General features: G+C 37.7%; 1 protein-coding gene across 3 annotated transcripts in view; it reads left to right on the plus strand.

Annotated features, from left to right (window-relative positions):
- Positions 1 to 14428, plus strand: part of LOC127650219 (triple functional domain protein) — a 146600-nt gene that overhangs the window by 112025 nt on the left and 20147 nt on the right. For 2 of the 3 annotated variants that reach the window (XM_052135517.1, XM_052135516.1), the window contains exons 21-37: positions 2056 to 2171; positions 2879 to 3001; positions 3090 to 3284; positions 3609 to 3724; positions 3873 to 3939; positions 4154 to 4263; positions 4382 to 4451; positions 4552 to 4641; positions 4876 to 4968; positions 6029 to 6140; positions 6216 to 6406; positions 6497 to 6598; positions 7752 to 7903; positions 8073 to 8172; positions 8269 to 8512; positions 9101 to 9396; positions 10278 to 10448. In XM_052135517.1, coding sequence (XP_051991477.1) covers positions 2056 to 2171; positions 2879 to 3001; positions 3090 to 3284; positions 3609 to 3724; positions 3873 to 3939; positions 4154 to 4263; positions 4382 to 4451; positions 4552 to 4641; positions 4876 to 4968; positions 6029 to 6140; positions 6216 to 6406; positions 6497 to 6598; positions 7752 to 7903; positions 8073 to 8172; positions 8269 to 8512; positions 9101 to 9396; positions 10278 to 10448 — 2348 coding nt within the window. Of the gene's footprint in view, positions 1 to 2055; positions 2172 to 2878; positions 3002 to 3089; positions 3285 to 3608; positions 3725 to 3872; positions 3940 to 4153; positions 4264 to 4381; positions 4452 to 4551; positions 4642 to 4875; positions 4969 to 6028; positions 6141 to 6215; positions 6407 to 6496; positions 6599 to 7602; positions 7633 to 7751; positions 7904 to 8072; positions 8173 to 8268; positions 8513 to 9100; positions 9397 to 10277; positions 10449 to 14428 lie in introns of all 3 variants that reach the window. The other variant, XM_052135515.1, reaches the window with a different exon arrangement.

The raw sequence follows: 14428 nt of genomic DNA on the forward strand, positions 1-14428 counted from the left end.
GAATTCTCTCATCATTTACTCATCTTCATGCCATCCAAGATGTGTATGACTTTCTTTCTTCTACAGAACACAAACAAAGATTTTGAGAAGAATTTCTCAGCTCTGTAGATCCATACAATGCAAGTGGATGGTGATCAGCATTTTAAAGCATCAAAATGCACAGACAGTTATAGTAAAAGTAATCCATACGACTCCAGTGGTTAAATTAGTCTTCCAGTAGTCTTCTAAAGCCATATGATCGTTTTGGGTAAGAAACAGATCAATATTTAAGTTATTTTCACTATAATTGGTTACCTTTGGTTGCTCTCCAATGCACGTTCACGAGAGGACCCAGTTCACGCTGCCACTCATGTGACGTATGCATGGTGGCATGTTCAAATGAAAACAAAACCACTGAAGCTCGTGAACAGCATTCTGTTGTATATAAACCAAGCTGCACTTCCAGTTGTTTTATGTAATTTCTTGCGTGAACTTGCCAACACGCTTGCGTTACGCGAGAGGCTGCATGAACTGGGTCCCCTCATAGATGCGCATTGGAGAGCGACCAGAAGTAAACAATTATAGTAAATGATGAGAGAATTGTCATTTTTGTGTGAACTATCCCCTTAAGACCCCATTAAATCAATATTGGAGTTTTGTGGCTTTTAGGCCATGTGTGCCTGAGGCCATCAATATACTAGTGTACTGCTTAACGTTGACAAGTCACTTTTAGCAGAGTGACAAGCTTTTCAAAATTTCCTTCAACTTCCTGTTACTACCGGAAATACGGCATCACAGCACAAAAAAAATTCTTGACCGTTTCATTGTTTTTTTTTAGCCATGTTTTTGTTTTAAATCAGTTTCCTAAGTTCATTTTTTACGGTATGTGGCCCTAGAGAGCGTTTTTTAAAGTCTTTGTTTTTCGGTTGAGGAAAATGATGTGCTATTGTGGATGGGAGCCTTAAATATTGCAAAATCTATGCGGTTTTTTTTTCAGCCAAAAACACATAAGTGTGGACGTGGCATAAATTTGTTTTGTCATGTTTTATTGTGTTGTTTTCTTACTTTGTGCTGTGTTGTATTTTGGTTTGGTTTTATGTTTAGTTTTGATTTTTGTTGTTTGGTTTGGAATTATCCCTGTAATTAAAGGTGCACATTTTTCCCCATTAAAGACATTTTTTTTACTCCTAAAAATATTTATTATAATTTTGAAACGTATGTATAAAATTGTGACCACTTTTGAGATGAAAACTCTAGTCATATAAGTAACCTTATAAAAGTGGTTTTATTCCATGTGGGGGAGGGGCCTCATCATGGGGGCTGCCATTTTAAAATCACATGACCAGCTGGACTACTCAATCTCAGTAATCGTCTTGTTGTTGGACACTCACCCTTGGATTAAATTAAGCATGGCTGATTGTGAATAGTGAATTTCTACGTGATCTGTAACTGAAAACTATTGATTGTGAATGACTCTGCATCCACACCATCATGTGTCACTGTAAGCCCAAGATGACACAAACAAAGAGTTCTGAGTGCACCTTTAACACAGTGATGTTGTGGAAACAAATTTCAACAGTTTGTTTTGTTCTTTGGTTTGGTTTCATTTTGGTTTTGTGTTTGGTTTGGTTTTGATTTGCTTTGAGTTTGATTTACTTTTTGTTTTATCTATTTTTTTTTTGTTTGGTCTTGATTGGTTTTGTGTTTCTTTTTTTTTTTTGGGGGTTGGGGTTCCATTTATTTGAAATAATGTGAATGTATACATTTATAATGAATTGAAGAATTGTGGTTATGTAGTTTAGTAAGTAAAGATCCGGACTGCTAATCCAAAGGTTGCAGTTACACAGTCACCATTGTATGCTTAAGCAATACACTTATACCAGGCTGTTCCAGGGGAATTGTCCCTGTAACTCAACATGGTGATGTTGTGGAAGCAAATTTTACTGGGCCCTGGTCATATACTGATAAATAATTTATTTAATTTTGTAACCCTAATTCATCCTCTTTATAACGTGATGTGCTTCAGATCTGTGGTTTGCCATTGTTGAGAATGATTGTGTGTGTGTGTGTGTGTAGATATCCTGAATGAGTTGCTGCAGAGGGAGAATCGTGTCCTGCACTTCTGGACCATGAGAAAGCGGAGGCTGGACCAGTGTCAGCAGTATGTGGTGTTTGAACGCAGTGCCAAGCAGGTTTGATATCTCTCTCTCTCTCTCTCTCTCTCTCTCTCTCTCTCTCTCTCTCTCTCTCTCTCTCTCTCTCTCTCTCTCTCTCTCTCTCTCTCTCTCTCTCTCTCTCTCTCTCTCTCTCTCTGTTCCTTTGATCTTTCATCTGTCTGATATTTCAGAAAAATATGATACTGACAGACTCATGACTCGCTGCCATGTCTAAAATTAACATATACAGATACTTCATTATTAAGACAATTACCCTTTTTATCAACACTCACTCACTTTAATCAATATTTGCTCTGAAATATAGTGGTCCACTGTTTGTAGGTGTGTACTTATTGTGCATGTCTTCATAATGAATGCTTATTCACAGGGTCATAGAAATTATCTGGAAAGTGTGTGTTTGCTTTGCTCATATTAGGCTGATTATATGATGACATAATTAATATTCAATATGCCAATTTAATAATTCTTATTCCATTTACACCCAGGCAAAATGAAACTCTTAACTTTGAAAAATTATCTTTCCAAAAGTGTGGGGACGAACTTAAAAATGTCAAAAAGTTGGGAAGATCAGTTATAGTAGTAGTGCTATGACCCTGCTCATTTAATCCATTCAGTTGATAATTGGAATGTATTACAGCTGTGCATGTAAAACCCGTGATTACTAAACAAATCAGATGAATTCCTGTTCAGTCATGCACATAGTGTGTTTCTTTGTTTGCCAGGCCCTGGAGTGGATCCATGACACTGGTGAGTTCTATCTGTCCACACACACCTCCACGGGCTCCAGCATCCACCACACACAGGAACTTCTCAAAGAACATGAGGACTTCCACATCACAGCCAAGGTACAACTCCCACACCTATGGCAAACATTTGAGGGGACACCTTTAACTCTGCAATTCCCTAAATCACTTTCTCTTCCTGTGATCTCAGCAAACCAAAGAGCGCGTGAAGCTGTTGATACAGTTAGCAGATGGCTTCTGTGATAAGGGCCACGCCCACGCTGTGGAGATTAAGAAATGGGTGTCGGCCGTGGACAAACGCTATCGAGACTTCTCACTCCGCATGGACAAGTACCGCAACTCTCTGGAGAAAGCACTCGGCATCTCTTCTGACTCTAACAAAGCCGTATGTTTTTCCTCTTCTCATTATAGCATTATGTGTAAGCATTCTGAAAGTCTTGCCACAACTCATGAGTGCACTCTGGATTAGAGCCACAATTCAGACTAATAGCTTGTGTTTTTGCCCACAATCAAAAAGTCTATATTTCCTCATTGTGAAACAGGCTTTCTGCAGATTACATAAAATATCCAGTAAATGGACGAAGCCCCAATGAAATCAAGAATTGTCGCGAAAGAAAAACGCAGTGACCTGGTTTCTAAGTGGCAAATGTGTTCTTGAGCACCAGTGAGACTTTGAAACTGAAACAAGATGGTTTGATTGTTTCCACAGAGCAAAGACCTGCAGCTGGACATCATTCCAGCCAGTGCTCCAGGGTCAGAGGTCAAACTGAGGGATGCCGCTCATGAACTTAACGAAGAAAAGCGCAAGTCTGCCCGCAGGAAGGAGTACGTGTTATTTATTTGATAAATGTATTTTTGTTACATAGTTAACATAGTTTTGCTGCAATTTCAAATTAATTCTTACACCTTTAGAAAGAGAGAAACCTGAATTTTGTATGTATTGATTTTTGTTTTGTTATCCGCTTTTGTATAGCTTCATTATGGCTGAGTTGATCCAGACTGAAAAGACTTACGTGCGAGACTTGCGAGAGTGCATGGATGTGAGTATTTCTGCAAACTTTTTGTACATCAGGGCATTTTGACTCGATCATTAAACAGCATTGTTCAAAGCTGTAGTTGCTGATCAAGGCAAATTATGTATTATTATAAACTTCATGCTGATGTTTCTTTGACTTAAAACTGCTTTAAATAAATATATACATTTTAAACTTTTCCCCTCTTTGAATCGCGTACTACCTCTCTTTGTTCACCCAGACATATTTATGGGAGATGACCAGTGGCGTGGAGGAGATCCCACCAGGGATCGTCAACAAAGAGCATATCATTTTTGGTAACATGCAGGACCTCTATGAGTTCCATCATAAGTGAGTTCACAGTTATAACACAACAAATAGTTTCCAGTCCCTTTAAGTATCCTCTTTGTTCTAGTTTATATTGTTTCTTGTGATTCAGATTGATACATTTTCTGTTTCTTTCCACTAGTATATTCCTCAAAGAACTGGAGAAGTATGAGCAGCTTCCTGAAGACGTGGGCCATTGTTTTGTGACTTGGGTGAGTAGAGGTCATTGGGCATGTGTTTGTGCATTAAGAATGGGACTGCTTCTTTCAGATTTGTATAATTACAATGCCTCTGTGCCTTATCTTTTTGTAGGCCGATAAGTTCCAGATGTATGTGAACTACTGCAAGAACAAACCAGACTCCACACAGCTGATACTTGAGCATGCTGGAGGATACTTTGATGTGAGAAATATTTTTATGATTAATGTTTAACAAAGTTCTTTATTCTTGTCAATACCGGAATGTTTTTTTTCGTCATATTCTGTGATTTAGTGTATTTTTAATGGCACTTAATAATCTATGTTGGGGTGCGTCAATGCTATGTTCAGTTAAAGGCTGTTGAAAGCAAGGCACACCTATTTGAACCCCAACTGTCAAAGCTGGAATAATGATGTTCTGTTTTTCTTGCTGTTACAGGAGATCCAACAGAGACATCGTCTGGCTAACTCCATCTCTTCATACCTCATCAAACCTGTGCAGAGAATAACCAAGTACCAGCTGCTCCTCAAGGTAAATACATCTCAGAATCATCTCAAGCATTAAAGGGACAATTCATACAAAAATGAAATTTTTGTCATCATTTACCTATCCTTATTTTGTTTTTCTACACCATATGGCTTTCTTTCGTGGGATACAAAAGTAGAAATATCATAGAATGGACATTGCAAAAACATTTTTTTTTATCTTAATTAGTCTTTGTGTCTTCCAGTAAATATATCTAAACATTCTTATGATAAATTTACTTGAGAAGCCAAATGGCCTAGAATATTACAAATTAAATTAAGTGAGTGTAACAAGTTTGCAAAGAGGAGAAAGGAGGAATCGGGAGATGGCGACTCAAACTCAAAGGTATTTTTATTTTACAACTCAAAACCACGCTTTTCAGCAGCAACAATTCGACAGTCTCTGGGTGTGTGTGGGTAGCTCTCCCTCCCCCTCACTGGCATCTGGCTCGCCCTTAAATCCATCTCCAACTCTCACTGCAATGACAAACTGCTGTTAGAGACGATCATTGACCGGTGATGATCCTTACCGTTCTCATCTCCCGATCTCACTCTCCGTTCAAATTATGCTTAAAATGAGAAACCTATTTTCCAATAGGGTAGGAACATTTTATTATTTCAAAGGGGGGAAAAAAGGTTTATTTTTCTAACCCCAATGGCAGATATTTTATTTTTATTTTTTAAGCATAAAGTTTAAAAATGTTGTCAGATTTCTTTGAAAACAAGACTTGATGTCTTATGTCATTTTGGTTGTCAAGTAAATATATCTTGTTATAAGAATATTTCGATATTTTTGTGGAAACCAAGACAAAGTGAATGGGGATCTGGGCTGTTGAGCTTCAAAATGACTTTAAAAGTATTATAAAAATCGTCCATACAACGTGTTTGCTATATTCCAAGTCTTCTGAAGCTGTGTTATGTATGATTTGTGTGAGGAATTAAATCATGACAGAATTGTCATTTTGTGTGGACTATTGCTTTAAAACCATCTCGTTTCATTGAAGACTTTGGTGGTAAGAAGAGTACCGGTAGATTTATTTGGTAACGTGAGTCATTTATGTTTGCAGGAGCTTCTGACGTGTTGTGAGGAAGGCAAAGGTGAAATCAAAGATGGTCTGGAGGTCATGCTCAGTGTTCCCAAGAGAGCCAATGACGCCATGCATTTGAGCATGCTGGAAGGTGAGCAGACACATTCAGACACATAAATGCAAACTGCAGGATGAAAAGATCTCTAATCACTTTGAATATTGTCAGGGTTTGATGAGAACATTGAGTCTCAGGGAGAGCTGATCCTGCAGGAGGCCTTCCAGGTGTGGGATCCTAAGACCTTGATCCGTAAGGGACGTGAGCGTCACCTCTTCCTTTTCGAGATGTCGCTCATCTTCAGCAAAGAGGTTAAAGACTCCAATGGCAGGAGCAAGTACCTCTACAAAAGCAAGCTTTTTGTAAGCACTATCTGTTCACACATTAAGTTCAACAACATCTTTATACAATAAATGTGGTCGTTATAAATGCTATGTTCTCTCTGAATGTAGACCTCTGAGCTGGGTGTTACTGAGCATGTGGAAGGCGATCCATGCAAATTTGCTCTCTGGGTCGGACGGACCCCAACCTCAGACAACAAGATTGTCCTCAAGGTAACAGTATCTGCAATAGATATTTTTCTCTTTGTCCTTCTCTTTCTTTCTCTCATCTCTCAATCTCTTTCCTTGCTCTTTGTACTGTACAAGCCTGGCATTGTAATTGCTCTGTCTTTCCATGTTGCTTCTCTCCGTGTAGGTTTTTTGGACATTAATCAGTGTAAAAGTGCTATTTTTTTTGTAATATCTAATCTCCATCGAATGTGCAACAACTATTGTATTAGGGTTTGGATCTTGAATTTTAAAATGAGTTTGCATGCCCAGGCCAAAGCATAATAAGTGGTTATTTTTAATATTTTTTGGAATGCTCTCGGTTTTTTATTCTTTTAATAAAAATTAAAAAAAGAATTGTGAAATAAATAAAATAAAAGTGACCGCTAGCAAAAAACTAAAATATATATAGAGGAGGGAGGGGGGGGGACTGACAACTCTTTTCTCTGAAACAAAAATATTGTTACTGTTTTCTGGTGGTGGCTTTTTATGTCTCACAGTAATTATTAATTCACTGCATGCTGCTTTGAAATTGAAGGCACTTTGTTTTAAACATTCTCCATTGAAGTATGTGAATGTCATAAAGTCCTCTGTTTACTGTCAGTTTATATGTGGTTTACGTCATATGATCCAGCTACTATTTTATTATAACATTTTGTAATATCAAATAATAGACTTTTCAAATTTAATATGTATTATATACTATATAATATATTTTTATATTAAGTTTTTAATTGGAAATCATTATAGTTGTGTAATGTTAGGTTTTTATTTTTAAATGTTTTATCAATTACAGTATACTGTGTAAAGCTTGTCACTTCTAATAAACTGTAAATGGCAGTAGTGCAGAAGAACCCATACATAACCATAAACAGCAGAAATTGGCTCTAAATTGGCACAGAAATCATTTATGTTGTCCATATGTCTCTCTGGCCACTGTCTCATGCAATTTGATATATGTCACCTAATAAAGCAGTAAAATCTTGTATATTTCTATATTTCTAATGAAGCTAAGTCAGGGATGCAAACATGGATCTATGGTGAGTACGGCCACACACTGACTCACCCTTAGTTCATCATTGAAAAGAAAACAAACTAGTATTCTCTCTCAACATCATTTATTTCTCTGTCCATGCCTATTCCACATATATACTCACAGGCCTCCAGTATTGAAAACAAACAGGACTGGATAAAGCACATCCGTGAAGTGATCCAGGAACGCACCATACACCTAAAGGGGGCATTAAAGGAGCCCATCCATATCCCCAAACCCTCTACAAGCAAACACAAGAGTCGCAGGTACAACCCAAGGTCAGTGAAGCATCTCTACTCTTACCTTTCTATTCTACTTTCTCTCATACTTATCCTTACATTTTAATTTGCAGTTGTTTATAAGAGGCTGTTTATATAAAACATTAAAGCTCCTGGCCTTGATGTGGAAGATTAGCTGTTCATTTCCTATATGTTTTAATGTGTGCAGAGACGGAGAGGATCTGGACAGCCAAGGTGACGGCAGCAGCCAACCAGACACAATCTCACTGGCGTCACGGACCTCTCAAAACACACTGGACAGTGACAAGGTGGAAACCTCATTCTGTGCATATGACAAATATCACACAACTTTTTCTCTTTGCTTACATCCTGAAATTGGGTTTTAATTATTATTATTTATGTAGTTGTCTGGTGGCTGTGAGCTGACAGTGGTGATCCATGACTTCATGGCTGGTAACAGTAATGAGCTGACGGTGCGGAGGGGCCAGACCGTGGAAGTACTGGAGAGGCTCCATGATAAGCCAGATTGGTGCCTGGTGCGAACCACAGACCGTTCCCCTGCCCTCGAGGGTCTTGTGCCCTGTGCCATGCTCTGTATCGCCCACTCCCGCAGCAGCATGGAGATGGAGGGTATCTTTAACCACAAAGGTGGGCAAAAATCAGAAACACATCCCAAAATGTTGATATCTAAGAATGTGCAAAACTACATATTTAAGTTGACTAAACAAACTAAAACAAACCCTGTTTAATTAGGCTGGTATAGCCATGTCTGATCAGACACGTTTCTTAAGAGGCGTTCACACAGGATATGTTCCTGCATTTAAACATTTTAGATGTAGCACAACAGAATGTAACCGAACATGTCACTTGATTTGACTTGAGCCACTTGAACAGAATTTTAAAAGTTGAAATATTTTTAACTCCCAGTGGCCAAAGACATTTGTACAAGATGTCAGTAATTGTCTTGGTATGTTTGATGGAGGCAGTGGATTAATTTAAAGATACAACTTCTCAACAGTTACTGTTAGCATAGTAAAACTTCAGAGAAATTGCATCCATTAATGTATCCCTTTTGATGTTTTGCCACTGTAAGTATTAAAGCAAACACACAAAAAAAAAAACTTTGTCAACAAAAGTTGTTGTCACTAGTCACATATTATGTTTGTGCTCAAAAGGTGTATTCAGAACTTTTTCAGAGAAAAATCACGATTTTTCTCTCTCTGTTTCTTTTTCCAGACGCTCTCTCCTTGTGCAGTAATGATGCCATCATGCCAGGCTCCTCTGCTACCCTGCAGCCGGGTCATGTGATGGGCTCCCAGAGTTCCCCTGGGCCCAAGCGGCCTGGGAACACATTAAGGAAGTGGCTGACAAGCCCTGTGAGGAGACTCAGCAGTGGTAAAGGCGATGGCCACGTGAAGAAGCTGGCTCACAAACACAAGAAGAGCCGTGATGTCAGAAAGAGCGGGGAGGCATTCTCGCAGAAAGACTCGGACGACAGCGCTGCCACGCCACAGGATGAGACTTTGGAGGAGGTTTGTGCACTTCCTGTTATGTCTTCTCCCAATCTCGCATACCAATTCATATTAGACATTTTTCCATTTAGGGGTCATGTGTGACCCAGTGGCAGTTAAGAAGCTGCAACATTGGTGGAAATATTGTGTATTGATGGTATTTGTGCACAAAGCCAAAACTATAACAGTTTATTTACATGGTTAAATAGAACAATTTTGTTTATAAATGTCCCATGTTTTTGAGAATTTTAGCTAATCACAGAGTTCTGAAGGAGATGATGCTTTTACTACACACCATTTGTTTGTGTTTGTGAGGTGGAAGTGAAAAATCTATAATCTTGATTTTGTAAGTAAAAGTAGCAAACAAAAACAACATTGCATACATCGTGCATTCACCTTCAAATGATGGCTTTGCCATTTTACTAGAAGTAGCTTTCAGTTCAGTAGTGCTTTGGTGTGTGAATGGTAGCACTATGTATAAAGGACAGGCCCTTACAAATGCAGTACATTGACCTTAAAAGGTCACACAATTCATTTAAATTGTATGGCAATTTAACAGGTTTCATATGTGTAAGTGGCTATTGTTAAGGGGACTCCTTATAGTGTGGCACCTTATGATTACTGGCATTTGCACTAGTCCTCTGTTCTTCTGTTCTCTTCAGATGGGCCAAAATATATATATGCATGTATGTAATATAATTTACGTCATGTTATTTAAATGTAAAAATAAAATAAAAATATATAATATATTTTATATAAATATATATATATTTTTTACATGTAAATTTAGATTATAATTTGTGATTGAAGCAATTTTGCTGTTCTTATGTGTCAGTTTAGTCTTGATGCAGTTCTTTAAATTAAAAATAAATCTATTGTTTTTTCCGCCCAAACCTGCACAGAGGGTGCGTAATGAGGGCCTTAGCAGTGGCACCCTCTCCAAGTCATCATCGTCGGGCATGCAGAGCTGTGGGGAGGAAGAGGGAGAGGAAGGTCCTGACACTGTGCCTCTTCCTCCACCTATGGCCATCCAACAGCACAGCCTCCTCCAGCCTGATGCACAGGATGACAAGGTGAGCTGACCCAAGGCAGAGCAGAGCCTGGGTAAGGCTGAGAATGAGTGATGGTGGGAGGGTTGGATCGAGTGAGATTCACTAGGTAGTAAGGTTTTGTTCATTGTTTTTTATTTATTTATTTAAGTTTTGGTTTTGTTTAGTGCTACTTGTCCAAAGCAACCTTTAAACCTTAACCTGGTTAGAAAACCTCAAGCTCGTTCAAAGCTTCTTTGTGCCATAACCCTTTAATTTAATAACATCTACACCTGCGTTATGCAGTCTTAACTCTCACTTTCAGTTTTACATTACCTGCTAAATAGACAATTTCAATTGATCTTGTAGTGACTACAGTGCATGCATTGTAAATCTGATTCTCTCAACATATTGAGATCTTGTGTGATGTTTAGAAGACAAGCTAGTAATTCATAATTGTAGTTAATAATAGTAATTGCTCAGCTACAAAATAGATTCTTCAACCTGTACAAAAATGTTCCTGTCTCTTCTATAATGGTCACAGTTTGATGAAATGCTCCAGTTATAGCTGGGCTCTTCCCTCTTTAAGAACAGCTTGTGACACTAATTTGTTTTTCTCTTTTGTTTTGTTTGGGCTGTATTGTTTGCCATAGCATTACGTTGATTTGTGTCCTGTCTTTGTTTTATCTCAGTTCCCATATCTCTCCATTTGATTCCTCCCTTTCTGGTCTCCCTCCTTTCATGTCATTTCTCATTGCTTTCTTTTCCCATAACTACCGGCTTATCAAAAGACCTGAGACCCCCTTTCTTTCTACTTTGATTTTGCTGTCAATTTTGGTTCTTGCTTTTGATGGTAGAGATTTAGAAGCCGACCACTTCCTAAGAATCTCTGTAGACTTCCTGTTAGTAGTGCTGTTTAAAAGCAGATCCCTCTTTTTGGTTTGATTTCATTATTCCACTTTCATCTAAACAAGATTTCCTCTTTCTGCTGTTTAAATCTTTCTGATTTAAACTTAGAAGCTCAAAATACCCTTATTCATCCTTTTCATTTTTTTCTCTATTATAATTTTGTACTTTATACGTTGGTGTTTTATGCAGAGTTTTATATTTATGTTTTAGTCCCACATATATATTTTAGGCCTTTAATTGATTTTTGTCAAATCTGCGTCCTTCTATTGCGCAGTTTTTTTTATCGGACCGGATTCCTTAAACGTCTAAATGCAGCTTCAGAGTATCACAGGGCACATGTGATGTTAGGACGAGACAGGTGTATGCAAGCGTCAACATGAGGGACCAGTAGATTAGGTAGAAAGTTCATGTGCCTTTACAATGACTGAATCTCAGAAACCAACCTCACTTTTACCCCTTTAACCAACCGTTCAATTCAAACCCCGCCCATTCACCCCCCCCCCCCCTTCTGTGCTTATCCCCTCATTATCCACTCTGCTATCTGATTGGCCTATAAAAGTTAAGCAGACCTGAGGCCACTCCCAGACACAAATTGGAAAGTCTGGAAGGCACAGCAAGGGTGAGACTTTCTGCTGGATTTCCCTCCATTTCTATTTGAATGTTTCTGATTGCCAGTTTTGAAAGAGCCTAAAGTAAAGAAACACTCCGTTGTTTCAAATCTCAGGTACAGTGTGTCGAGCATCAAACTATTTTCAACCTTAAAGTCTGTGGTTCATAATGTCAAAAAGAGGACATAATGGTTCATTTGGGGTGGGTTTTTTGTGAGATTTAAAGAGAGAGTTCTCCCCATCATGTACTCATTTTGTTTCAAACTTGTATAACTTTTCCTTTCTCCAAGAACAAGAGGAATTTTGAAAGAATTTCGTTTACTGATTTCAATACAATGACTCAATTTAAAGCTTAAAAAATGAACAAATGGTAGTCCATGCAGCTCGTGCGTCATATTGCAAGATTATATTACAGTGGAAACGTTTCATTTCCGCAATAGCTATCCTTTGTGCATTCACGAAAAGCTTGTTCACAATAGCTCGCGCTTAAACTGGAAGCAAAAACCAACAGAAGTTATCGCACAAGTACACGAAAAATAAGTGAAAAATAAGATGCATTATGACACTTTTGGGTCCTTTTTAAATCTATAAAGTGAGTCACTATCTGCCATTTGTATTGAAATCAGCAAACAGGACATCCTTCAGAATTTCTGTTTTTGTGTTCCGCAGAACAAAGTCATTCATGTTTGGAATGACATGAGGATATTGGAATATTGTTGCAGCGTTCGTCCTGTTGCTAGGCTGATTGTTTTCTAGATTGTAATGGACTGTTTTTCTGATGGGAAGCTGAAAAGGAATAGTTCACCCAAAATATTTTATTCTCTCATTATTTACTCACCCTCATGCCTATGGAAGTAAATTCATGACTTAAGTCTTTGAATCATAAAAGCATGTTGAATTGCTCTAATCGAAATAATAAATGCATTGTATTATAAGTGCTTGCATTTTGGGAGGAAAAACATTGTAATATTTTTAAGCTTTGAATATTTAATTTGGAAACATACCAAAGCTACAGGTAGAGAGAACAGTGTATTTTTGGATGGTTTGTTTTTCCATTTGAAAAGAATTGAGCAGAAATGAAAAAATGAGAAACTAAAATAATATATTTTAATAAAAATAATATTTGAACGAATTAAAAATTAATTGGGCCTAAATCAAGAAACAATAGGCCTACCTTTGTGCATGAGTTGGTACAAAGTGGCCGCATGATATTATATTAAATTCAGAAGGAATGATGTCTATGATATACTGTATTTACGGGGAAAATTGTCTATCTTGGTGTGACTTCCCACATTCCTTCTGTTTATAAACTGCTCATCTTCTCTAATACTGAATGGCGCTGTCACACGCACATTGTTATGTTTTGATGTCACCTGTATCAGTTTGGGCACAAAGTGCAGATCGCCGCTTAATCAGTTAATGTACATTTACCCTATGTTAGTGCTTCCACCACCCTATTGTGCATATGAAATAGCCCTGCCAACACATAAACCTCTTTATAATTTTTATATAGTCTTCATAGACCATAGAAGCTTGCACCCTGATGGTCAACCCACAGATGATAAATGAAACATTGCAAATGCACATTTGATGAACAAAGCTGTGATTGTGTAAAAACCTTAGCCTTCAGCACAAAAATACTTACAAAACTATGTATTTAATTTAGTTGTTAATTAATTAGAAAACAACTTTCAACATTTCTATATTTATAAAGTTATGCACAAATCTATGAATTAGTGACACTATACAGCCAGATTTCAGCACTGTTAGTAATTTACATTAATAGGTCAAATATAGACAATAGAATAAAATCAATTAATATAAGATACAATAAACATAATTATTAGAAACTTGTCAGCCTTCCTGAAAAACACGAGCCTGGTGAATTACTAAACAGCTGTTCTATAGACTTGGGTAATTCTACTTTTTACTTTTAATGAAATAATTGTTATATCATTACTTTGCATGGAATGCAGTGCGTAGTTTTTTGTTTCTCATGATCAATGCACTTGGCTGGGAGTGCTCTCCCTTTCAGTTTTAAGTGCTTAGTAGCAATGGCAGCTTAGAAAGAAATGACATGCAAAGAAAATAGCGCAAAACAACTATAAATTAAGAGAAATGTCAAGATATTTTAAGCTCTCACTCTGGCACCAACATTCATGCCACTCTCCAAATCACTGAGATCACATTTTTCTCCATTCTGATGGTTGATGTGTGCATTAACGGAAGCTCGTATCTGCATGACCGGTATCTTCATGATTTTATGTGCTGCACTGCTGCCACACGATTGGCTGATTAGATAATCACATGGATGATTGTTGTGCCAGACGGTCTGGTTTGAGTATTTCTGTAACTGCTGATCTCCTGAGATTTTCACTCACAACTGTCTCTAGAATTTACCGAATGGTGGCAAAAACATAAAACATCCAGTGAACGGCAGTTCTACAAATGGAAATTACTTGTAAATGAGAGAGGTCAACAGTGAATAGCCAGACTGGTTCAAACTGA

Source organism: Xyrauchen texanus, chromosome 10 (genome assembly GCF_025860055.1).
Source record: "Xyrauchen texanus isolate HMW12.3.18 chromosome 10, RBS_HiC_50CHRs, whole genome shotgun sequence".
Taxonomy (NCBI): Eukaryota; Metazoa; Chordata; class Actinopteri; order Cypriniformes; family Catostomidae; genus Xyrauchen; species Xyrauchen texanus.